The 25,382-nt window shown below is 42.8% G+C and overlaps 1 protein-coding gene across 1 annotated transcript in view; it reads right to left on the bottom strand.

Annotated features, from left to right (window-relative positions):
- Positions 1–617: 617 nt before the first annotated feature.
- The window catches only part of NCAM1 (neural cell adhesion molecule 1), a 102,750-nt gene continuing 77,985 nt past the window's right edge, over positions 618–25,382 (bottom strand). The window contains exons 17-24 of the mRNA XM_068418129.1: positions 24,914–24,955; positions 22,582–22,584; positions 16,151–16,275; positions 14,723–14,903; positions 6,213–6,420; positions 5,682–5,798; positions 3,562–4,344; positions 618–801 (exon numbers count right to left, since the gene is read on the bottom strand). Coding sequence (XP_068274230.1) covers positions 681–801; positions 3,562–4,344; positions 5,682–5,798; positions 6,213–6,420; positions 14,723–14,903; positions 16,151–16,275; positions 22,582–22,584; positions 24,914–24,955 — 1,580 coding nt within the window. The 3' untranslated portion in view covers positions 618–680. The remainder of the gene's footprint in view (positions 802–3,561; positions 4,345–5,681; positions 5,799–6,212; positions 6,421–14,722; positions 14,904–16,150; positions 16,276–22,581; positions 22,585–24,913; positions 24,956–25,382) is intronic.

Below are 25,382 nucleotides of genomic sequence, written 5' to 3'. Positions count from 1 at the left end.
TGGCATTCTTCCTAAAAAAAAGATAATAATAAAAGCCAAATAAATGTCTAACGTGGAGAACAGAATTCAGTCACAAAGAGCTCAGGACACTTTGCATACTGAACAAATACAAGGTGAACAGAAATTATAACTTATTTATGAGGCTTTACATATTTCAAACTCAACTGGAAAGTATAAAAATAAATTGTGGACTTTGTTCATTAAGTACCAGCTGTACCAAGTAGTACAGTGGTTATATCTGCTATACTAATGAAGGAAAGAACAGGGTTTGTTTTTTTTTTGTCTTTTTTTTTTTTGTTTTGTTTGTCTAGGACTAGTTGATTTTGAGCTTCCCAACCACGTTGCAAATGGTATTTGCAATTTCGCTTATTTGAATATACACAGAGTCAGCTAAGCCCTGATTTGGTTATGGGTTTAACCCTGTTTTTAAAATGTATTACTTTTTAAAAGCAAGTGCACAACAAATAGAACCTTTCTAGAAATCTTTAAAAAAAAAAAAAAAAAGAGAAGAAAAGAAAAGAAAAAAGAAATATTCCCCCCCTCCCCCCATTTATGCATTTTCCTTTTTTTTCGTTTTTTAAAAAAAGGCAACAGACACTAGAGGAATGAGATGCGTGTTGTGTTTTGTGTTGTAAATGCTTGGGTGAAGTTTTCTGTCATTTGTTTTCATCTGTCGCTGATCATGCTTTGCTCTCATTTTCATTTGTTTGTGTGGCTTCGTTGGGGACCGTCTTGACTTCTGCGGGAGGTGTCTTAGTTTCTGTCGCTTGCACTTCAGATTTGTCTTCTACTGGGATTTTCCTGAAGAAGAATCACCAAAATGGCACAGTTTAGAGGCAGAGAAATATAGACTGTCTATTGCTGAATGAGTGATAAGGAAAGAGGATGTTTCTGGAAACAAGCAAATATATCGCCTCGGCAGAGCAGAATGAGCATTTCCAGATGCAGAAATAACTAAAACCAAACTCATCCCCCTGCCCCAGCTTCATTTAGCTCTAGTGAAATCTTTTTGCATTTTCCTCCTGCCCTGAGTTAATACACTGGTAGGATGAGGACTCAGGCTGCAGCAGAGGCACAAGGTGTGTTGCGGTGGGAAAAAAGGAGCAAAAGGGAAAACTCACACAGTTGCCAAGGAATTTGATTTTACCATCACTCGTTTATGTCACCCAAGTGTCCTATTAAAACAGACTGCCATTTTAGCAGAAAATCTTTTTCCCTACAGAAATTCAGTCCCAGAATTTCCCAGTATGTTGCAAAAAGGGAAACACAGAAGTGAAATTTGTCAAACATGTTCACAAGTGTAAGGGAGATCAACACGTTCACAGGCTAAAGCTCAGGTTCATCAGCCTGTCTTGGCACTTGACTGAAGAATCAGAGAAGCCTGTTTGTCCAACACCCTCTTCAAGGTCATGAAAAGTGCCACACAAGGCGTATCTGGTGGCCTCCCTGAAGAAGTGCCTGTTCCAGCCCATTAGCCACAAAGGTAGTCTGAGATGACTACAATCTTAATTTGCCCCGATGAGCAAGTGAGATGGATCTAAGCCTATGGTTGCAATATTGATTTACCCCAAGGGAAGCAGATGAGCAGCACAGGTAGAAGGTGGCTGGATCAGCAGAAAGAACCCAGCTCTGCATTCCACCATACCAATAATTCATTTACATGACACAGACCAAGTTGCATTAATTTAGTCAAAATGTTTCCTTACTATGGGCAAACCATTTGCTACCTCCTTTCAGCTCAGTACCAGATCACAATTCTCTATCCTGTTTGTCTCTCTGCAGCACCCAGCATGACAGGGCAGCGGCTTTAGGTGCAGCAAACTGAAGCAAACAGGGATTTCTCTGCCTGGTTCCCTCCAACCCTAGGGCATCTGCTGTGCCACCCAGGCTTTCCAAGAAGGGCCTGATGCTCCATAGCTGTGTGGGGCACAAGGCAGTGCTGGGGAACAGGCACAGTGCAGGAATGTCTCCTGACTTAGCGGGGGGGACAGGAGCACAGCAGGGAGGTAGTGTGTAAATGCACCCGAATAACACAGTAAAACAGTATGGGTTTTCACTCGGATCTGGAAAAGAGCCTGGTTCTTGGTTCTGCAGCGTCTGACTGACTGCTCTTCTGTGAGTGCTAATACTTACATTGCAATCACAGTGTCAAAGCCAACGATCGAGGCCAATGCTTTATTTTGATTAAATACAAAGCTTCCAGAATGAGGTAGTTTTCCTGGAGATGTGAGGATGAAAAAAGTTCTAACCAAAGCTGTGACTTAGGGTACGTCTCTGGTGTGGCTGCTATCGCATACCCTAGATTTATCTGCGTGAGCTGTAAACCTCGCTCTGGAACAGCTAGTTAGGGTCTTGGCAGGAACCTAGCTGACAGTGCAGAGCCCAGTGCCCTCAACTTTTCCTTTGCAAAAGCAAAAGATACAGTGTGAACTCAGGCTTTTGGTTTTGGGAGCTGCTCCCACAACAAATCTGAGCTGCTTTTTCATGACCCTTTCTCACGATAAAGCACACACCCTGCTCAGGCAGGAAAGACAAGATACTCCTATTTCATCCTGCTCTATCAATACATGGTGGCCAAATAGGAAGCCAAAAGGAACAGGGACCTTAGGTACTGTCCCCTCAAGGGTGGCTTATCCATTTTCAATCAGCATTTTCCAGGCTTCTGTGCTCATGGCTCTGTGAGCAACTGCCATCCAAACCGACCCAGGAAGGGCATTCTTGTCCAACATCTGCACAACAGCTGGAGACCCTCTCCCCAGTTACCCAGCTGAGGACTTCATGCTGTTTTCAGTCTCCATTTACAGTGTCCCCTGCCAAACACAAGGTGCAGACTCAGCTGAGGAACATGGATCCCATCCAGATTGCATACGGCTCCACAGGACCCCTAGGGTCGTCCTGCCTGGGAGCATGCTGATGCTGAGTAAATGAGCTGGGTAAAGAGGGGACCTGGTACAGTGGACAGAGACTCATCTCTAATATACCAGGACAACACACTGCCAAGTCATCCTGACCCAGCTGTGCTGCGACTGTTCCCCGTCTCAGGATCACATCGCCTTATCCTTTTGCCCATTTAGGGACAAATCCAGAGGTACCAGGCTTTGACAGTTTCACACGGCGCCACTTTCTGCCCTGCCTTACACCAAATAAGTTCTGAAGGGCTCCACTGATCTGTTAGGGAACTGAATTTGCGTGGCTGTGCTCACTGAACTGCAGGAACTCAGCGCCTCTGAAGACAGCACTTCCTTTGCATCAAACTGAACTGTTTCTGATCTCTTCCATAAAAGAATAACCTATAATAGACAAAGCTGCATAAAAGTCTCAAGAATAACACATTTATGCTACATTCCTGGGTTCATCTTTTCTCTGCTTCCCTGGCACAGCCTATTCCTGCTTTCCTCCTGGACCTTTAAAGCCAAGCCCTGTTTAGTTGGTTCACAGGTGAGTTAATTTGCTAAGGAAACAATGAGATTAGTTAAGAGAACACCCAACAAGAACACAGCACAAGCACCAGTGCACAAGAGACACAGCACACAACCGACAGAAGATTAAAGGCAGCCATACTCGGTCTTTGCAGGCGCAGCAGGTACAGAGCTGTCTGCAGTGGAAGAAGCAAGCTCACGAGCTTGCCCGCTAGTCACACTGGCAGGAGTAGTAGTGCCAAGAGCCGCAAAAACATCCTTTGCAAGATCAATGTCTGGTGTCTTGAAGGTCCCTTCGTCCATTTTAAAGTCCTCGTTCTGGGAGGGGTTTGTGGTGCTGCCTGAAGCAGCCTCGCTCTTCAGATTGCTTGCATTCTTGGTTGTCTCTGTTGGGCTCTTCACTGTGCTGGGCTGCACAGCTTCCTTTTCAGGGCTCTTGGTGCTTGAGACCTCCTGCTTGGGCTCTGATGGAGCTGGAGGGCTAGTGAGGCTTGCAGGGCTTGGGGCAGCTGGCTTGTTACCAGCTGCTGCTTTGGAGGTCTCGGCCACATTAGCAACAGCGCTGGGGCTGAGCACTGCACCCTGGTTGGACAGGACACTTGAAGACAAATTATTAGTAGCTGGAGTAGAGCTTGGGGTATCGCTGAGATCAACAAGGGGGGCAACTTTGGGGGTGGAGGAGGGTGGTGGCGAAGAGACTGAGGTGGCTGCCCCTTTGGCTGGAGTAGCCTGGCCAGGTGACATGGAGTTTGAGTCAGGAATGGCCATGGCTGGCAGGGCAATACTGGAGGTCAGCGTAGTGGTCTCGCTGGTGGGGCTGTTCTGAGCAGTGGCAAAGGTTTCAGTGATAGTGTCAGAGTTAGTGGTGCCTGTAGTTACAGAAGGCAGCATGTCCTCAACAGTAGCTGCGGTATCGGCGGGGTGCCTGTGAAGAGGACAGGAGTAGAAGAGAAATAGAGACAATGAAGCCCGTAAATGACAGCAAGGAAAAGGGGAGCAGAGCGTAAGAGTGAGAAGGCAGGTGGGTGGTGCAGCAGCAGCATGGCACATGGTTACAACACAGACAGAACACAGAAAGGTACTCAGAGGAGAAGAAACCTTTCAGAAGTCAAGTGTGCAAACGGTAGCAAGGGCTGGCTGGAATGACTGGAGAATAACTAGGAAGAGAAGAAGAACAAGGAGAACATGTCCTTCAGGAATGGCTTGCTCACACAGATTTTGGTTCATGTCTTAGCCAAACATAACCCTGTGAACTTGTAGAGACTCTTCTCTTTCAGCCTAACTTTCCTCTCAGCCTCTTTAACCTAACCTCACAAGGAAGCTTTCCACCAATTCCCTGAGCTTGCAGCCTTGTGCCATCTGTCACCACGCAACAAGGTCCCAGCGTGGGACCCCTGAATCCAGTCCCTCACCTTAGCCCTGTCCTTTTGCCTGCAAGCCTAAGGCCTTCATCAAACCACACAGAATAGAATTCTTTTTCTCACACTGACAGGTAATGCCTATATGCATATGCACATACACACACATACATGCAGCTTTGAGGTGATGCTTTCTGCCCTTTTGATTAGATTCCAGCCTGCCGTGTTAGCTGGAATAAGGTTTGCTTTAGGACAACGTCTGACAGCGTAACTACGCTTCAGCAGCCATGATGTAGCACTGTCTGCCTTTACACGTACATGGGTAAGAGGCTGGAAAAAACAATGGTTTATTCCATGAGAAGCCAGTGTGCCTGAGAACACCACCTCAGGCTTATTAACAGAGAGAAAGCCTTCATAGAGGAGAATAATTGAGTTAAAACCCTGGTAAGACTAGCCAAGAAAATTAGAACAATACAAATCCCAGCTATTCCTCAGTGCTGCCCGTCTGCATTTCAGTGCTGCTTGTGGATGCAGCCTCCTTTCTCCTCTCCCCTCACAGAGACTTCCAGCAGAGCCATCTTACCAGTGGGCCCCACTGCTAACCTAATCAAAGGAGGTGAGCAGTATGCAGGTGGAAGAGCCTGACCACCTCACCACTGTGATGACTCTGCTGAAGGAAAGGAACCGAACTTGTGCCATCAATCCCAAACCCGACCCAAATATTAACAAGCATTTCAGCAGCTTCCTAAAGTGAATTCCTCACTGGTATGTCGCAAATGGAGCGTGGAGATTTTACCTTTCTTCCTCTCTTCGTGCCCTAAGTCATGGACATGAGAGATCGGGGATTAAGACAACTGAGGGCAATGTATTGACCTTGTGCTAAGATTGACTAATGCCAACATACTCTGGCTCCGTCAGCGGGGTGGTCTCGTTGGGTTCTGTGTGTTTTCCTCCATCGTGGTTGGGGGTCCGCTCCTCTTCGGTCCGCACCTCCACAATAGGCTCCTTGGACTCATCTTTCCTGTAACAAGGGAATTGCATGGAGATTGGTTCCCATTCCCACTAGGTATCCTGCAAAAACATGCTGCAAATGTCAATAGCGAATGACAGACATAGACTGGCCTAAACAGCCAATTAATTCTTTCTGTCACTTCCCCTTCCAGTTACTACCTATGGCACAGAAGACCACCGTGATGTTCATCATTTGGCCCAGCCTTTTGATGGCTACTAACAGGAACAGGACACAAACAGAGAAACAGCTGAAGAAACCCCTTCCTGGAAATATAAAGAACCACCAGCGTGGCCCCAGATCTTTTCAGCGCCCTCCCATCTGAGGTAAGGAACCCAGAACTCCCTGAAACAGTTTATTTTCCAGAGTTGCTGAGGGGACACACTGATCAACAGAAGGAGCAATGTAAGTGATGACAGTACTCACGAGAAGGCGGCTTTGCCCTCCTCCATGTCTTTGCCCTTGGCTCCTGGGCCGGATTTGCCACATAAGTTGACAGCAATGCACATCAGCAGACCACACTTGTTCAGGAAGTAGCAGGTGACATCCACAGCCACCAGCAGCAGCACAAAGATAACAATGAGAATGCCCACGATGGCAGCAGTCCCAAGGCCTGATGTAGGGCTAGTGCTGGCTTTAGAGAGCAAAAAGAGAAGAAAAGAAGGCATTGCAGTTAAAAGGTGAGTCAGGGTTAGTTATGGCTCAAATTTGGCTACGCTTCGGTTGCAAGCATGGGAAACTTACAGAAAGTACACCCTCTCTCTATCAACCTTGAGTTATAACCAGTACTTTATCCCAAAGACATGCAGGACAATCTACCTGAAAAGACAGGTTCACTTGGACTTAATGGGGATTTTCTCATCTCTATTGGGCTAAGGCCTGGAAAACAGACTACAGAAACCTCTTCTGCTTTAGAATATACCCAGCTGGAACTCTGAAGGGTTCCTGTTTCTCTCCACCACTTCCTCAAGATGAAGGCTGTGTCTAGGGTCCAGAGTGACTTGGGCACTGCCAGCCTGGCACAAGGACAAGTGTCAGCTAAGCCTAGACTCTGTAGTGTGATTTGCCCTGGTGGGACACAGAATACTGGGCGATACCTGTGGGGCCTCAGTGTTAATTAGCTTCACCCTTATGTGGTGAAAACGAAAGGGGGAATTAAAACCATTCCCGTGGCTCAGGTAAGACACAGCTATCTAGAACTGGAAAGTTGTAAGCTTTTCATGTCTTCTCCAGAGATAACTGAGCTCATCAGTGAATGCTCTAGGAGTGTTTTGGCTTAAATACAGACAAAAACCCAAGGAGCCTTCTGAGGAAGCAGAGGGTAAAGATAAGCAGACTGTTACTCCGTTGACATTGTCCTGGTCACAGCAGGTGCCCACTCCACCACACCCAATCTCCACCACGTTTCCCCAGCTACAGAATAGAAAAAAAATACCTTGCCTTTTCCAGTAGACAAAAGGACTGCAGTTGAGAGGTGGTGATGGAGGTCTAGAAAATGCATGGGGTTGCCCATAGAGTACTAACTTCAGGGGAAGTGCCTTTAACTTTCTGCCTGCTTGTAAAATGCTGAGTACTTTCTTAGAAACAGGGAGTGGATGAACACATCCGTTAATCCTGTCAAAGCCTTTGATCGTCACAAAACCAACAGGCACAGCCTTGAATGTTGCCAGCTGCACCGTCCCAGCCTCTTACTATCGTACCCTGAACATAAACTACTTTTTGTTCCCCTTGGTTTATTCAGAATAATTCCTCCCATTTTCTTACTTAAAAATAGGAGACAGGACGTCCTTAGCATGAGGCAGATAAGTGTTGTTTCATTTTGTGACCCTGATATGTTTCAAGGAATCCAGAGTCCAACAGGAAAGTTTCTTTCTGCATTTGACTGTATCTAAGTCAGTCCGAGGCACCTGACTGACACTTACATCACGAGTCCATTAAATGCTCAGCAGAACATTTATGCCACAGACCAGATCCCTTTCAGAGACTTGCAACAAGGAACAATATAAGAATGCTTAAAGACCCCATGAACTTGGAGGCTGTTGGTGCTGCATTTCTTTTTTCTGTATATATTTTGTAAAGGAACTTTGCTGTTGCTGTAAAACGCAGAAAGCATGTAGGATACTATTCAGTTTCAGGGACTGGCACATGTGATTAAATTGATCTACAAATACTTAAAGAACTATTCACTCTAGCTAAATTTATGTTGTATTTAATCAAACTAATATTTAGACACAATATCCTTAACGAGGTTGCTGGGGCCTAAAACAATTCAGCGTACAAAAGAAGCGTATAAACAAATGGTTAGGCTGTGGAGCATCAGCTGCTAACACCACGCGTACAAGAGTACATGTCTATCACCAGTGAGTGCTACCGTGTAAACAGATGGTGGACATTTCTGACCTGATCCAGAGCACATTCAACCTGATGAGCAGCTTTCCATTGATTCCCTTTTGCTGCTCTTAGGACTAAGAGGAATAATACTTCCACAGGCTAAATAAGGAAACACAAAATGTAAAAAAAAATTCTTGAGTCCTTAATTCTAAAGAAGTGAAGAATTTATTAATTACAAATTATTCTTTTTCAATGGAAAATGGGCTTCCCGCAAGACTGACTTTTCTAATCACCCTTATTTTACAGTGTACAATAAAATGACCCATCAGTTTTACTTTCTGCAACTCTGTACAGACATTTGCCCTGTCAGAGAGCGCAGAACCACTCAAATATGTGCTCCTAGTGGGGTCTCAGCAAGTGTGCACAGAATGTTCAGGCACAGGCAGAAAAAGAGACAAAAAAGGGATGGAGAGAAACAGATATGATTCCAGGCATTTTAAAGGTCCTACAATATTTGGCAGAAGAGAGAAGAACAAACAAAACAAATAAATTCATTTCATGCATCTGAAGGAGAAAAAAAAAAAACCAAAACCAACCCAGGAGAAAAACTGTTTGTTCTCAGTGGATGCTAACAGCTTTAATTTGCAAACACTTAAAAGTATCCTTCAAACAAGAGGTGCCACATTTTACAGACCTCATTCTCTCAGACACTCTGCACAATTTATAGTGGAGAAAAGCAACACGGGAGCAACCTTCTATTCCAAGTGACAACAACTTCTGTTTCCACACAGATTTAGGCTTGACGATTTTTGCTTCCTTTCAACTTAGCTACTAGGTAGCAGAAATACACACCAGTCTGTGGAGCATTCCTTCCAAGACAAGAAGGCAATTGGTATTTCCCCAGACTACTACTGAACTCCTTTTCGATTGTCACCAACACTGTGTGGCTTCAGCGATCTGCTCCTGGCTTCAAGTCCTCTTATTTTCCTGTGACTGACTCCCAGTCATAGGAACTGACTCCCAAGGATGTAAAGGGGAACATGAACATTCAAAAAGGAAAAACTGTAAGCAAAGAGTGAGTCACACAAAGATCCTCTTTTCAGGAGTAAACCAGACTGTAAATCTGAACAGCTGATCTGCAGTCTGACCTCTGCTCCAGCTGCCCTTCTACACTACTGCCATGCATGCACCTCAGTGCCACTGGCTTCTCATTGCACTCTACCAGCTTTGTAACCTGCTTTTCTATCTAAATTATAAATGAAAACTTTGTGCAGGTGTTGCACACAAAAGCACGTGAATTTCTTTAAAAAACAAACAAACCCTCACCTCCAGTGTTTTAGAGTATAGAAAATTTGTTAGATCTTTTGAGTTTACGCCTTGGTGTTATTGAAGTACAGCAAGAGCAATCATAACACTACAAAGTTGTGTGACCTTCCCCTGTAGCTGAGTTTATTAAGCTCATCTGTAGATCTGACATCAGCTTGTATTGTGGGTTTCCCCTTATCCACAGACAGGTTACTAGCTAAGGCTGAGATCTATCTCACCCAACTCATAGGTTATTAAAATCATATTCCCTAAACTATAACTTTTACATAGTGTTGTGTAGAGAAAGAGCAGCACCTCTGGAGGCTGTTCGTCCTATTCAAGGAGAGGTGCCTTAAGGCAGTGGAGGTGCATTATGCTCTGAGGGGCCTCCTCTCTGTGGTGACTCGGCAAAGCCCAGACAAGGAGAGGAGAGAGCGTTTACATGGCTGAAGTTACTCGAAATTAATCCCGTGCTCAACGGCATGAACAAGGTCTGAATAAGCACAGCAGGGACTTCTGTGCAGAGCATAAAATGCATAGTTAGACAAGACTGATGGCAGGATTTTTTGTTTGTCCCTATTAGCATTCGGTTAGAAAGATTAATCCCATTCCAGACAACTGACAGTACTTGAGACATTCTGTACAGACAGCTCAACAACTGTCAACAATTTCATCCTTGGCAGCCTCAGGCCCACTCACAGAGAAAGAGAGACCTAGAGGGAGAGATACACCCATTTTTAGAAGAGCATCAAAGCCAAATGGATTTCCCATCACAAAGACAATTAATGAGGGGCACAGGGGGTTTTGTTGTTGTTTGGTTGCGTTTTTTTGTGGTGGTTTTTAAAGTAAGAACAAGAGAAAAGAAAAAAAGTCAAGTGAAATTTGTTCAACGAAATGCAATACACAGAACTTGGTAACAAAGATGCATTATATTGCACCAATTTACACGATGGATTAATCCAGTCTGGTAGTGTCACATGCACAGTTAACCATGAATATTACTAGGGATCGGTAATAGCGATAATTTAGCTGGTCGGGTAACTTTATCCAAGATAATCTTTCCTGTTAAAATGGCAAGAAAAGGGATCTCTCTATGAAGTTGATGACACAGTAGTGGAAAACCAGAAAACGTTAGACAAGCATCCGTTGCAAATTTGTACGCCCATGGGCTGTATAATGCCCCAGATCCACTACGGGTCATGAGATACTTGACTGCACACAAGGGGCCAAGGAAGTCGCAAGGATTCAACCACATAAAGAAGAAAGCAAGCAAGCAAGCTCTTCAGTGTAATTCCCACAAGATGTTTATATTCAGATCACCACATCAGGAAAACCTTCTAACGGCCATAAATTTGAATCCACATGCAAAAGCCCACAGAGATATTTGGGCAGTCAGTAGGATTCTCTTTGACAAATCTTCTTTCTGTTTTTATAGTCTGTGGGTTTAGATTTGTGGATGGGGCTTTAGAAACCTTTTGTACAATACACAGTGGTGATCAGCACCATATGTGCAATGAAATCAGTAAAAGCAGTATCTTAAAAGGCTTTCAATATTGTACCTTCCTTTGATGAAAAACAGCAAGCAAACAGCAATACCAACAACAACAAAAAAATCTTTCTTTACATCCATTAAAAAGGGCAAATTCTTTACAAGTAACAAAAAAGATGTTAAAGAGAAATAACTTGGCTTAAACCTTCTTTCCTTGTTACAAAATACTGAGTCTTTCAAGTTAAATGTGTGGTGTTTTTTTTTTTTTAATGTTCGGTGTTTGTGGGGTTTTTTCTGAACTGACATGATCCTCTGAAGCAAAGTTATCTGCTTTCACACCTTGGTGGGACCCAGGCCTTTTCAAGCAAATATTGCTTTATTTTATTTTAAGTTTCTAACAGAGCAAAAGCAGAGTCACTGCAGAAAGAAGCAATGAAACAAAGGAGGACGACGTTGATGGACTTCCCAAGGTCGCTGCAGGTGCCAGACAATGGTTCCCAGGAGGGGAAAACATGGTTGTTTAAAAACAAATTTGGTGTATGTGGCAAGCGTGGATGTTTCCCCGTGAGATCCAAGGTGACATGTATGACGACAGACATAGGAAAGGAGTAAGGGGAAGAAGGGAGAGGGGAGGGAAGAAAGGACGAGGAAGAAAAAGAAAGAAAGAGAGAAAGAGAGAAAAATAGATAAAAAAAATTAGGTCATAAATATAGAAAACATAAGAATCAAAGGTTTATTTAATTTCATAAATTAAAATGGCTAAAGAAGAGCATTAGCACATTCACACCGACAAAAAGGCCGGTTCAGAAGCTCAGCAATGTCCAAAGCTGCAGAGCAAGGTCCAAGTCAGGGTTTATGGGGTTCGCAAGCAAATGAGATTAAAAGTGGTGGAACAGAAGGCTCAGCGTGAAACACAAGGAAATGGTTATCTGGTATTTGAAAGGACAACACTGCCTTTTACATATTAAAAAAAAAAAAAAGAAAAGCTTTTGTGTAGCAGACAATCCACCTGCCTGTCCAAGTCCTTCCCCCAAAGCCTGTGGTACCAAGGATTTGGATAATAGATCCAGGTGACTAAACCCCTGGAGAAGCCAGAAGGTCTCAAGAATACAGGAGTGACTTTTCCATTTAGCCTTCCTACTGCCTGTAAATTACTCTAATGCAATTATTATTATTTCTGAAAATACTATCCTTATCCTTCCAACAACTTTAAGGACACTGTACAGATGATGGTAACAAAGGACTCTACATAATAAATACACATTTTGTCTGCAGGAAATTCCTAGCTATTACTGTCAAGCAGAGCAATGTCAGGTTAGAGGCACTGGCTCTGACTTCTCCCATGTAGCTCATTTTGAAATCAAAATGTACAAGCTAAACGCCATGCAAATGACAAGGGATGCTAAAGGAATACACAGAGCCTCTTCCCTGCTGCAGTCTGGCATACTTGCCTTCATTTCAATAGAGGCTGCATGTCAGAAAAATCTACCTGCCCTCTGGAAATATCTTCCCCAACATTATTAGTTTGGGGATCAGCTCAGGGAACCAAAGGGTCTGGAAACACCTTGCAAGGCCTAATAGAAAGCAAAGTCTTCTACAAAATGGAAAAAAACTAGAGAGAGAGTCACAAATCCAGCACAGCCAGCAGTAATCGTTTCACTGCACAGTGCTCTACTTGCCCCTGAACCAGAGCACACTCCTCCTGAGAACCAACTGCATCCATCTGTTGGGTCAATCCTGCAGCAAACTTGCACTGCGAAACAACCTCTTTTCAAAGTGCCTCTGACATTTCCAAGTACATCATCTGAGTGGCAGCCTCAAATCCTGATTCCTCCTATGCTTCACACCAGACTAAGTGAGGAATAAATTCAGAGAGGCCAAAGAACTGACACCTGTGGTAACAAACTGGGCTTTTTCCCCTGATTTTTTACAGGGTCCCTGCCCATGCTACTGTTGGATTTAAAGGGCTTGGTGGTATCTGGGGTCATTGCTCCTCCCATTGCCATGGACTACAGTATGAACACTGTGTATTCCAAGGGCAACAGCGGTCTCAAACATTCCTAATATACCTGTGCAAGACATCCCAGCTGTCCCAGGTAGCTTTGTTGTCCCATCAGGCATGTAACAGGCTAAAAGAGAATACCAACACAGGAAGGCAACAAAGGCTGCACACAAAGGAGGAACGAAAACACCGATCAGTATGTGTCACTTTCCCTGGGGAGATACATCGCAGTGCAAAGGAACCGCTTCCTGCTGTTTCCAGCCTACCGCATTTGACTGTTCAGCTCTGAACTGACCTTAAGGCACTCTTTGCCAAATTACCCTCACTTTCTCCTGCCACATCAGTCACAGTTGTCCTTCAAATATGTGAGCGTAGTAAGTATTAGAGCTGTTGAAAATGAGAATCAGACAGTAAGTTGCTTAATGAGTTACTGAGAGTCCTTCCACCCAAAACTACATCCTCGGTCAAATACACATCCCAATCTCTCTTTTGCCCCATTTCCCTTCTCCTCCCTACCATACATATTTTTCAAGGCCTAACCGACTAGGTCACTCATTTGTATGCTTAACGACATTATCTGGCTTAATCAAGTGGAGTTTCAGCATGCAGACTGCACAAGGTCTCAGTTGTTTCCTTCAGACAGGAAGGGAGTGGGCACAACTGGGGCAGACCAAGGATTGCATTCTCAGTGCAAGGGAGAGACTGAAGAAAGCTCTCTAGTTGTTCTAAAGAAAAACATGAGACGGAGTTAACAATCTAGAAGGCAAATCACTCCCCTTCGGTCTGGACTGTCAGCACCATCTTGGCATGAATATGCTTAACTCTGGCTGTGCATTGGGGACTTATCTTGACTGACTCATCAGCTTTAAAGTTTGTCCATCTACCTTTAACCAACCAGAACTTTAGTTTAGAGGTAGTCCAGCAATGTCATCCTTGAGGTTTGGTTTGGTTATTTTTTTTTTTCTTTTTTCCTTTTTTTTTGTTAATATGCTCTACTACTACCTGTGTAGAAAAGAATGCTAACTGTCCTTTCAACACCTTCCAGTAAACTGCTAAATTCCTAGCACCTCAGCTAATAGGGTCCGCTTGTTTTTCATAGCATTTGTGCTTCTACCTCATTTTTTAAGCACGCTAATAAGCACAGTCTGTCTGAAACAAGAGTTTCCAGCAGCACTCTAATGCTATTTAGTTACTTTTCCCTAATGCCCTACCCAACATTAAAACAGTGCTGTTTTAAAATTACTGTGATTTGATCTCGATTTCATTTAATAACAAACGTTCAGAGAGAGATTTTAACTCCCTTCCGTTCCAACAGCTAGCAAACTCCTTACGCCTTTGTTTCTCCAAAGGCTGAGCTGGATGGACAAACGAGCAGTAAGCAAGCCCAGAGCAGATTTGGAAGGGAAACCTACATCGCGAAAAGCAACACCCCAGAGATCAGAATGGTCTCCTTGCTTTAGTTTAAGATGGGAATCCTACTTTCTGGTTTCAGAAAGCGTTTTGTATCGCTGCTTTTCTCGTCTGGTCAATCCTGTTACGCTGATCCAAAAAGCCAACACTCCCTGTAAACATTCAGGCAAGGATTTCTCACGTAGCATTCCTAACCATGTACTGCTAATGCTGTACATACTGTAACAGGGACTCAGTACAGGTATGTACATGGCCAAAACTAAGCTTTGCATGGGTAACCAATTGTGATAATGGCTTTAAGCAAGCAAGTTGTCAGGGTTACTCAGGCACATTAAAGGCTGCAGCACTGTTGCATTAATTGGAAGCAGAAAACAATGGTAAAGCTTATGACTGTTGTACCTGGGATAACAGTAGGCTGAGCAGAAGTTCGGAAAGCGTAGTGAGCTGGTTTGGACTTCCCTTGCTGGTTTTCAGCTATCACATAAACCTCATACTCCGCATTCCAGTCCAGGGACTTGAGCATGACGTGGTCACTGCCAGATGGAAGTCTGATCTCTGGTTTCCATTCCGAGGAATGCTTCTGCAGAGCAGCGAGATGACAGGCAGGGATGCAAAACACACAGCACAACATTAGTAGCCAGCTTTGGGAACACTGTAGTGGCTAACTAACAAATGGAGAAGTGGGGAGGTTTTTACACAAGCACGTGCTCCTCAGCTAATTCAGGAGTGCAAAACATCACGTGCTGTCGGCTCTAAGCGGAGAGGACAAGAGACACCGAAGCAGCCTCTTTCCTGCTCAGAATCCTGTTTTCTGCAGTGTTACCATACCTGAAGAAAATGCCTCAGTTCCTTCTCTCATCTTTGCCACATCACTAGACTACTTCCATTTCAGAGGGGAAAAGCTGCAACTTCTGTATGTCTCTGCCCTGCAAAGCACTTTAAAGTATTCTTTCATGTCTTAGTATGTCAAATTTACATCATCTAAGAGACAGGTCTCAAGGATCTATTCCTCAAGTATGTGCTAAGCAATCTCTCTGGCTGGGTGGGTTTGTTGGTTTTTGTTTTTTCAGTTTGTGGGGGTTTTTTCCCCCATTGTAAGAAAAAACCATCAAATACCACTGAACACAAAACAAGGGCCGTGTTCAGCTTACAACAATACTAGCTGCTCATCACATAGATGTTCCTTCCCAAGACCAGGGCTAGGTGTTTTGCCCAGAGAATCATGTATTTTGCAATCCCGAGTAATTTACAATGAGAGCTGATTAAGTTAGGCCTAAAGGGGAACTGTTTCCAATAGTATCTCTCACTTTATCTGGTCTATACAGACTACGTTGAATGTCTTATTCAATAATCTCCAGAATAATTTGGTACTGAAGCACCCATTACTCAAACAAATATGGCAGTTTCAGTGATCAACAGAAAGTTATGATTAAATACATGTCTGAAGGTGGGCAATGCTCTACACTATGAACCTCTGGTCCCCAGCTATTTAAGTTGCTGCTGGCAATCCCATCTCAAAAGTAGATGAAATTAAATAATACTAAGTGCACGTAATTACCATAAGCTGACAGTTCTATAGAAGACAGCATGGAGAAATAATCTTTCATAGTCAAAGTGAAAGGAAACAAAATGAGAGAAAGATTTTGTATGTTGCTTCTGTGCATGTCATGTCTAATACCCTACACACCTCCACCACAGCCGCTTAGCACGTATGCCTGTACTGGCCTACCTACAAGATCTCAGCTTCAGAGTTGTCTGCCTACACTGTGAAGCCTGAGTACTCAACAGGCTAAACACAAATAAGGTCTGAGTGTCAGTCATACTTACAGCTTTGTATTTGATCAGATAATGTCTAATTGGGGAGCCACCATCATCCTGCTTGATAACTTTCACTTTAATGGAGTTTCCATCTTCTCCCATCTGACCTTCCAGTTTGGGTGTGCTGGGTTCTCCTGAAACAACGGTGGATTTATATTTAATTGTAAAAAAAAATCATTAGGGAAAAAGTACTCATCAAAATCAGAAAAAATACTTCGTTATACTCAGCTACCAGGGTATCAGCCTCACTCTGATCCAGACACAGAGGACACCCTGTGTCAAGGGTACAAATATTTGCAAGACCCAAGCATTTCTTGCATTTGGTAGTTTGTTTTCACTGATAGAAGTTACCATTTTTGTGTGTGCCAGAATGGAGTCAGAGGCTAAGTGAAAAAGAGCCACCCTTCCCCAAGAATATCCTAGAGCAGTGAGCAGTTCCTCTCTATTTTTCTCGTAAAACACCGATGCGAAAGGCCTGGAAAACATCAAGATAGGGTAGGTGGCAAACAGGCAGGCTGCTCCCGTGAAACGTAGATGTAAAGAGGATCTTTGAAAAGGGACGTTATGCTTCTCATACAGACCTGTGTTCGCACTTTGAATGATGTTGTTTAGGTTTTATATTTGCTGGACCAGAGACTCACTGGTGTGCTCGCTTAAATAGGTGTGGAAAAAATGGTACCGAACCACAACAGCACATCTTTTCACTCTGCTTGCACTGGTGTAACTAACTGCAATGAACACAGAGTGGAGAGAACTAGACCCCTTCACTCTTCTGTAATAACCACTTTTAGAAGCAAAAGCTAACATTTCCCAATTTGCACCCCTGAATCAGCAGAAAACTGAAATGTCATTTGCCTCTGCAGGGCACACTGATTACAGCCACACCCTTGCACACCCATGTCTCTACAACTGCTTTTCCCACCCAGTTCCTCCATAACCTGCACAATATGCAGAGAATGGTTCCCCAATCCCAGCTCAAGTACTTCCTTCTTGCACCTTTACTGTAACAACTCTCCTAACAAAAGTCAAACCCACAGATTGTCCCAGTACACATCTACACACACCCCCCCGGCCCCACCTTCAGAAATACTGCAGCAAATTGCTCAAGAGACCTGCTTTCTCCTTCCGCTTTCCTATTACCCCAGGGATCGACTGTTTCCAAAGTGCTCTGACAGCCTGTGAGTTTACTGTGCAAGAGGCAATTATTACTTATTTATTTGTTTTTGTGGGAAAAGAAACCCATCAACCGAACAACCCCCTGTCCCCAACAACATAAGTATCAAATTAGCAGAAGAACTTAAATGATAAAAGAGCTTTCTGTCGTGCCTGGATGCTTGCTTTGCTCCATTTCACCTAAAGGCAAGAAAGGCTTAGGTGCCTCTATGCCAATGCTCACCTGAGATTGGGTTTGGAGCTATTACTTTTACAGCCCTGAAACATCCCAGGAGTTTATTACATGCTAGTCAAAGTCAGTAAGACTTGACAAAATTTATCATAAATCCTGCTGGTGGTTACTAGGTCATTTTACAGTACTTACTGACTTATTTAGCATCAGCCCTGTGATTCAGTGTAAGTGCTTAAGCCAGGAATTCTGGGCCTAAAAGCTTCCTAAGAACTTTGACCATTTTAGCTGCTATTCACTGGAATATATTCTGCCCTATTTCTTTATAGGTAAAATTTGAGCAAAACCAATACTGCAATTATTTCTAAGTTAAAACTTACAAATCAGCTGCAGTTGGCAATTCCAGCAAACTCCTGAGATTAACTATACTCTGCTGGCTGGTCTCATTACAGGGTCCTAATTCTTACAGGTATTTTATAGAACAATTAAAGTGGTTGAATGTTAAAAAGCAAAAAATTCCTACGCCTCTGTTTAACCACAGTTACACCTATTTTATGCGTTTCAGAAGTATTTCTATGTATTCATCTGAGTGGTGAAAAGCTCATTTAGAGCTGACTACAGGAAATTTATATACAGAGAATACAAGAGACAAAGCACATCCTGCGTTTCGCTACACACCTTGAAGCTAAATACACCTCCCAAATGTTTGCACTAGTTTGCTAACGCTGAGCACACACTTTCCCGGTTCTAGCTCGAAGTGACCTACAGTTCTGCTAAAGCACCTCTGTCTTTACTTGCAGTGCCACTTGTGGTTTGGACAATGGGCTTTCTTGAAGACATGCTCACAGATACACCAGTGTAATGAAATACAATTAAAAGATGATCCAATTCTGAACGTATCCCAGTGAGAACAATAACAAAACTCTGAACCAGTGACACTCACGACTTAAGAGCCTGCATGTAACCAAATGAGAACAAAACCAGGACACTGAAGTAACATCTGTGACTTTTTAAAAGCTCAGCCTGTTGCCTAGAATAGAACTTTTAGAAAGGCTCAGTTCTGTTGCATTATACTAAAAGTGAAAGGAAATAATAAGCCAGTAGTTAATATTAAGATCAACTTTGAAAGATAACACCTGTCATGGGAATTTACAGGAGCTTCTTTCAACCCAAAAAACAGTCTCAATTCTGAATCTATTCTGTCTGGATTTGTATTCAGCTACTAATGGAGAGCACATGCATTTCTGACTGGCCAGAGAAAGGTTAATCTTCCAATATCTTTCAAAGCTGCTCTTCAGAAGTAATTTGAAGCCCTTCCCCTCCAAAGAAAGAATTCAGGCACTTTTTTTTTTTTTTTTTTTTGTGAAACATCAATGAGAAAACTGCAAGACCTAGACTGAAACAGTAATTTAAGATTAATTCGATTTTCTTGCAGGCTAACACATGCTCTGTCTAACATACCAGCTGTTCCAAGAAGGTAATTACAATCCATGGATACAGACCTCTTTGATGTGAGATACATACATTTGTGTTTCACAACATATTAACTTCTCTTAAAGATGTAAAGAGCGAATGCTCTTTTTTTCCATGTTACGTTTTTCTTTTCCAAATCCTTGCCTCTGCCTATATCCCCATTACAAGACTCCCACCATACGAGCTGGACACTCAAGAGCTGTATTCCACCCTGTGCCAGGTTTCTCAGGGACTGCACACTGAAAACACAAGGGTAATGCTCTCAAGGTGACGATGCAGCTGCCTTTGCATGGACCTCTAGTGCGCTTTCAAGCAGATGGCACACAGGAATAGGTTTTCCTGTTTATGTTACAAGAGGTGCTACGCACTCCTCTGGAGCTCTCCTGGTTCACATAGTGTAGGGTCTCAAGAAAGAACAAGAGAATTTCGTGTTTAACTGATGACCATATTTGCCATCTACTGTATAGACAAAAGGGTGGATTTTTATCTTTACTGCCAACTAACTGAGGCTGCATATTTGAAAAGCCCTTCCCAGCCCATGTTTCTCCCAGAATTACGAATGCTGAAAGCATTCATAATGCATATAATGCATTGCAGATTGAAAATTAAATGGGAACAAGCAAGTTCTAGATGAGCAGAAGTACCTCATCTAGGCATACTGAAACGATCAAGAGCAACCAAGCAATTATTTTTTTTTCTTTCCTCAATCCTAAAAGGAAAACGTCACCGCAAAGGTTACTAGTTTTGACTATTGAGTTGGTTTTAGTTGAAGAAGCTATCACTGCAATTATTGTGTCACAACTATTAACCAATAATTAAATGAAACCAGAAACAAATGTCTTGTTCTGTCATTTTTTCACACAAGAAACTAGGTCCCAGTAACAACTGGGGGCAGAGCATTCATGGCTACTTATTTTGCTGGACACTGAGCCATTGTCACTGCTGAAACATTTATGAGCAGCAATGCTTAACTTGCAATATTTGTGGTAGACTTGATGAATGGCTTCACCGATAGACAGTACAAGATCAGCATCTCCTTGGTACTCTCTCCCATCCTCAGGTCAGAGCGATAATTAGTAATAAGTTAGGAGATCTTGAAGTGATGAGGGAACATTGTACTTACAGAATTTGACCTCTTACTTAACATGGACTAGAAATTTTTTCCAGTGATTGAGCACCAAGACCAAAATATAAAGAAACATCCTTTGGAAAGATGCTCATTCTTGATAGATTTTAAATGTCAGAGAAGCTGCTGTACCTTATACACAGCCATTCCAATGATTAATTACGCTCTCTGCTGAAACTTTTCTTCACTTTGAATTGTCTAGTTTCTAGCTCTCGATTCCTTCCTTCCCCAATAGTGTAAATGCACTTTTGCTGTGAGAAACATTCCTTTCAAATAGGAAAATACGGACCACCCCTAATGGCCAAAACCCAATAGGTAGAGCAGTGCAAGCCCTGGTGAAGAATACTTCAGTTTTCTCTCCATAAATACATGGCGTTTAATTTATCTTAAGCAGGCAGATGTAATCCAGAACAGGGCTGTAAAATTAAAAATGGGTTAGTGTGTAGTTTCAAACAAAGGAGGAAGAAGTTTAGTGGGAAAAGTTTAGTCCAGCAGAATCAGCATCCCTATAATGAGTCAAAGTGTCAGTAGCTGAAGAGAAAAGGTGGTTGTCAGAAGGTTAGAGAAGAAACTCATGCTCACAGAACATGCATCCTCCCTACAGGATGGGGGCTGAAAAGCAAAAGTGCATTACAAAGGTGTGCTACATGCCTGAGGATCTCCCATCCACACTGAGCTGACCAGACATATTGCAGAAATCTGCCTATTCCACCCGTGAAATGTGGGATCCTTAAAGAATCCCCCTTGTCATGCTGCTACTTAGCTTACTGAGAGGAGACAGCTCCAAACATGCCAGACTTCCTCCGTCTAATCACATCTCTTCTCCACTCCCATCAAATGTGTTCCTTCTGCCCACCTTTGAAAAGCAGCTCAAATTGGTTACTAGAGACCTGAAACATTTCAGACTATGAGCTTAAATCCTTGCCGAGCTGGCACCAAAGAAAGATTCTGCATCCTTGCTGTGCCTAGAGAATACAACTGCATCTATGGTAATTTCTTAACACATGAACAAGGAAGCAGCTGATTTCTGCAATCTTTGACCATCATGTAAATAGGACTAGATTGTGACCTACGGTGTCTCAATTTGAAACAAACATTAGCTATAACTAAGGAAAGTCTCCACAAGTGGTAAATATACACAGGTGAGAAAGAACAGAGAGGGAGTCTTCAGAATGTACACAAGAGAAGCAAACACCAACAATCAAAAATAAGGAACAAAAGCAGAAGAACATGCAAAAACGAGACAACCAAGTCTTCAGTCCTCTTGGATTTCAACCAGAGAGGGAAAAGACTAGGAGAAGAGGGGCTGCTTCCATGCATGCAGTCATGTGGGAAGGTTACTGGTGTTAGTTTTGTTTTCCTGGCAAACCCCAGCTTAAATCCTTTCCTGGTGGTGGTCCAAGACAATAAGGTGATTTCAAAATTCACAGATTGAAAGAAGCCAATTGCTTCCTGGCTTCCAAAATTATTTGTTTAGTTGGGGAAACAGAAAAGCAGGAGTTTCCCTCCCTCCTCACCTTTAGATTATGCACAGAGTATTAAGTGAAGTTGTAACAAATCAGTGTTGCAGAAATTGTTTTCACTACCACACACTTTACTTGGAGACTGATTTCATCTCCATAAGCTGCAAGGGTCAGTCATTTGCTTCTTGATTTCCTGGAGATCACCAGCTACTCTAACTGTTTCCAGTTAAAGAGTTCAGATTAAATCCCCTGCCAGGTTCTGAGATACTGTGTGGGAGGAAGAAGGTGCTCTGGCAAGAAAGGTGCAAATGCAACTTGTGTGAAGACTAGCTCCCCATTATGTGCTCTTGTGTATACTATATATGTTAACGTACTCTGTATATACTACTTTATAAAAACAGTTCCCACTCTAGCTACATTTAAGTTTTACTTGTGATAGAAAAATTTCTTTCTTAAATCATAATGTGACAAGCTTACCAATAATAAATTTCAGAGAGGGGGAATTTCAGATCTTTTTGATAGGCTACTGAAGATGTATAGTGTGAATGTGTGTGTATATATATCTATACAAACGTAGAATGTATAGGGTCAAAATGTTGCTAAAGCAACAGGAGATACAGAGTTCACATTATCTGAGCATTTTACCCACAATCTCCCACGCTGGTACCCTGAAAGGCTAAAGGATTTTTGCCATTGGTGTTAAAGCCAGAGAGAGTTTTAGAACCTTACTAGGACGCCAACTGTTGGATTCTGACAGTGAAAGAAGCAAGTGACTGAGCCACATGATTTTTGTCTTTTTTTTATTTCTTGTGGGGGGTAGTGGTGGCGGTTTGGGGTTTTTTTCCCCCTCCAAGTTTTTACAAGCTCAGTGTAGAAGACTGAAGTTGAGTTCTTCACATGCAGACAGCGGCGAGCGACTTCTCCAATAGGCTTGTAGAAGGATTTTGGAGTGATAGAATTTGGAGATCCCTGGTCACTGACCAGAGGGAAATCCTCACCCCAAATCTAGGCAACCAATCAGAACAAAGCATTTTACCTTCTGTTCACCAGCGTGGACGACATCAGCAGCACCATGCAAGGCACATGACAAAGTCACATGATACGCACGCACATGATTGGTTGAAAGGAAAGTGGAGGAGGTCACATGGAAAATACAAAAAAATTAAAAAACTGATGTAAACAATGGGCAAGGGAAAAATCAACAACAGAATTACAGACTAAATAAAACAGAAACAAAATTAAATTAGCCAGTATACATCAGAAACACTGGAGAGACAGTAAAATCGCCTGGAAATATAAGACTATTAAACCATAGAAAGCACTGAGTTATGACCTTGTGAGTGTTAGGCACAGCGGCATCTCTGCTTATTAATACCAAGTCAAAGAAGAAAACAAAATTATTGTAGAGTGTGCGCCAGAACTTGTACAGCTGAAGGAATCCACAAGACTGTTGGAAAGAAAAAGGGAATACGTTGTTATTCAGAAACAGTCCAGGCAGCAGAGGTGAAATGGTCAACCCCACAGCCCACGCAGTTCAGTGCAGACAAACCTTGGCATTTCATATTGATGTGTTCTCCCCTCTGCAGAAACAAATGTCTTCCTAAATATCAACAACAATAATAACTGAAAAAGAGACAAACCTACTATGTGTATACATTTCCAAGGACAGAGCTTTCCATCAAAGAGCTGCAACCAGAATTTAGTCAGACTGACAGTTATCACTCAGAGAGCACAAGCTCCATCCAACACATTCAGCCTGAAGATTCAAGGAATGGCATGAGTCACATGCAATGAATTACACTGATGATTTCACGTGTGCAAGGGGCTTTCTGTCAACAAGGAGAGGAATGAAGTGCTCTGCACTGGAAATCATAAAGATGGCACAAGGAAGACAGCTACTGCTGAAAGAGATGAAAAAGGGCGCAGACTGTGTGACCCCACCCTCAAAGTCTGATTTGAATTAAAAGTTCTCTTCGGCAATACAGAACCACTGCCACTTCAGATGCATCGGGAATTAGGGTTTGGCATGTTGTATACATGAAAAATACTGCAAGAAGGAAAGCGTTCGTGGTGGTCGCTGGCAGCTAAAAGGACATTTCATGTGATGTGTAAGACCACAGAACGTGTCAGTCATAAACACAGTAATAATATTTTTTTTAAATTCCATTGACAGTTCCAGACTAGCCGTACTATCCTCTCCCTCCATCCCAAACCCCAAAATAATCACATACATCATGCTTTTAGTATCTTCCATTTAGAAGTGATGAACCATTTCTAACCCACTATGGGTAAACACACAGCTCTTTAAGACAAAGACCATGTTCACAGAAACACACACATTTCATTATTGCAAATGAAAAGCAAAGCATTTGGCTTTGTAGAAATGATTAGTTTTTCAAAACACACATATGCACCATGTAAACCTATGTCTTCCTTAAGTGTTTGTCTTTGTCTTCCAGAACTGCGTTGCAAATATTTGCACGGCTTTCATATTGGCATGTGATTGGTTATAAATCTCCTACAAGTAGGGATTAAAATCACACGTTTGAAACATCGACTCAGTATTGGGAAGGTGTGTCACTGAACTCTTAACAGCTAGTCTAAACCAGACATTTCAAAATGGTTATTTTATGTACAAATCAACTAATCAAGTTTTAGCTATTTTTCCTTAGACTACTCAGATCCAGCATGGAAGCATCTGCTTACCTGACTCAAGTCTCCCTAGGGATGGCTATCTAACCAACAAGTTACTGAGCAAGAACTAGCGGGATCTGAATCCAATCCCCATTTCAGATATGGACTTCTCGTGAAGTCTTAGACCTCTTTTAGTGCAGGCAGGGCATCAGTGGTAAGATAGGGCAATGCTCCCTCTCCCCACAGTCCTCTCTCCTGTAAAATATTCTACCTCTTCATTTGCATCTTTCAGCATCCAACATCCACAGCTGTAATATCAACTGTATCTCCCTAAATTCACAGAAAATAGAGCAAGGCAGGGTAGCAAGAAGATTATTTAGTCCATGTCGCTTTTGCGAAGGCAGCTTTAACAAAATCACTCATGGAAAACGTGAGAGGAAAATATTCCTTTTGGAAATAATAATTTAAATTTCTTTTTTCCCCCCCTCCATGTTTCTTCTAAATCTTGTATTTCCATTTTTTACCGCATGCTTGGTAGGATGACAGCAAGAGAAGGAAGAGTGGCACCATGCTGGGTTCTGAACAGCTACATGCTCACACAACATATTAATGCCAGATTCTTGGTTAACAGACATCAAAATAATGCAGTATAGCACTTAAATTCCCTTGATAGAAGGGCTACAGCATAACAAATAGCACTCCAGACCAAAGGGGAGCAGTTGCCATCTACTCACTTGGTGGCTCTGAGCTTTTGGATTCAGCAAGAGGCTGAGTTGCTATGGAAACATGAAGGATAGATAGGACATGTAAAGGTGAAGAATACCATGTAAATAAGTTATAAGAGGCAGGGGTGACAGGAGGGAAAGAGAGGAGGTCTAATGAGGAGAGCATGAGAATGATACTGAATCCTTAAGGCAAATATGTATTACCTGAAGAGGCTGAAAAAATTGTGCTCTGCTGCTGCTGTTTTCCAACCCCTCTCCATAGAGGGAGTTGTGCTGCCAGCTGCAGGCCCCTCCAGGAGACAGGGAGGCCAGCCTGCACTGCATGGTTCCTGCAGGAAGTTACAGCTCCCAAGGTCCCTACTGATGCTTTTTCATCCTGAAGAGTTTTGAAGCTCTGAAACCAATTCCAGAGACAGCTACAGCTTTTTTGCCTACTTTTGTCCCAAACAGTAACCTAGGTTCACATGTTGCTAGCCCA

The sequence above is a fragment of the Nyctibius grandis genome, chromosome 25 (assembly GCF_013368605.1).
Source record: "Nyctibius grandis isolate bNycGra1 chromosome 25, bNycGra1.pri, whole genome shotgun sequence".
Classification (NCBI taxonomy): domain Eukaryota; kingdom Metazoa; phylum Chordata; class Aves; order Nyctibiiformes; family Nyctibiidae; genus Nyctibius; species Nyctibius grandis.
The sequence above is the reverse complement of the archived record's forward strand: the minus strand, read 5'-3'. Positions and strand labels throughout refer to the sequence as shown.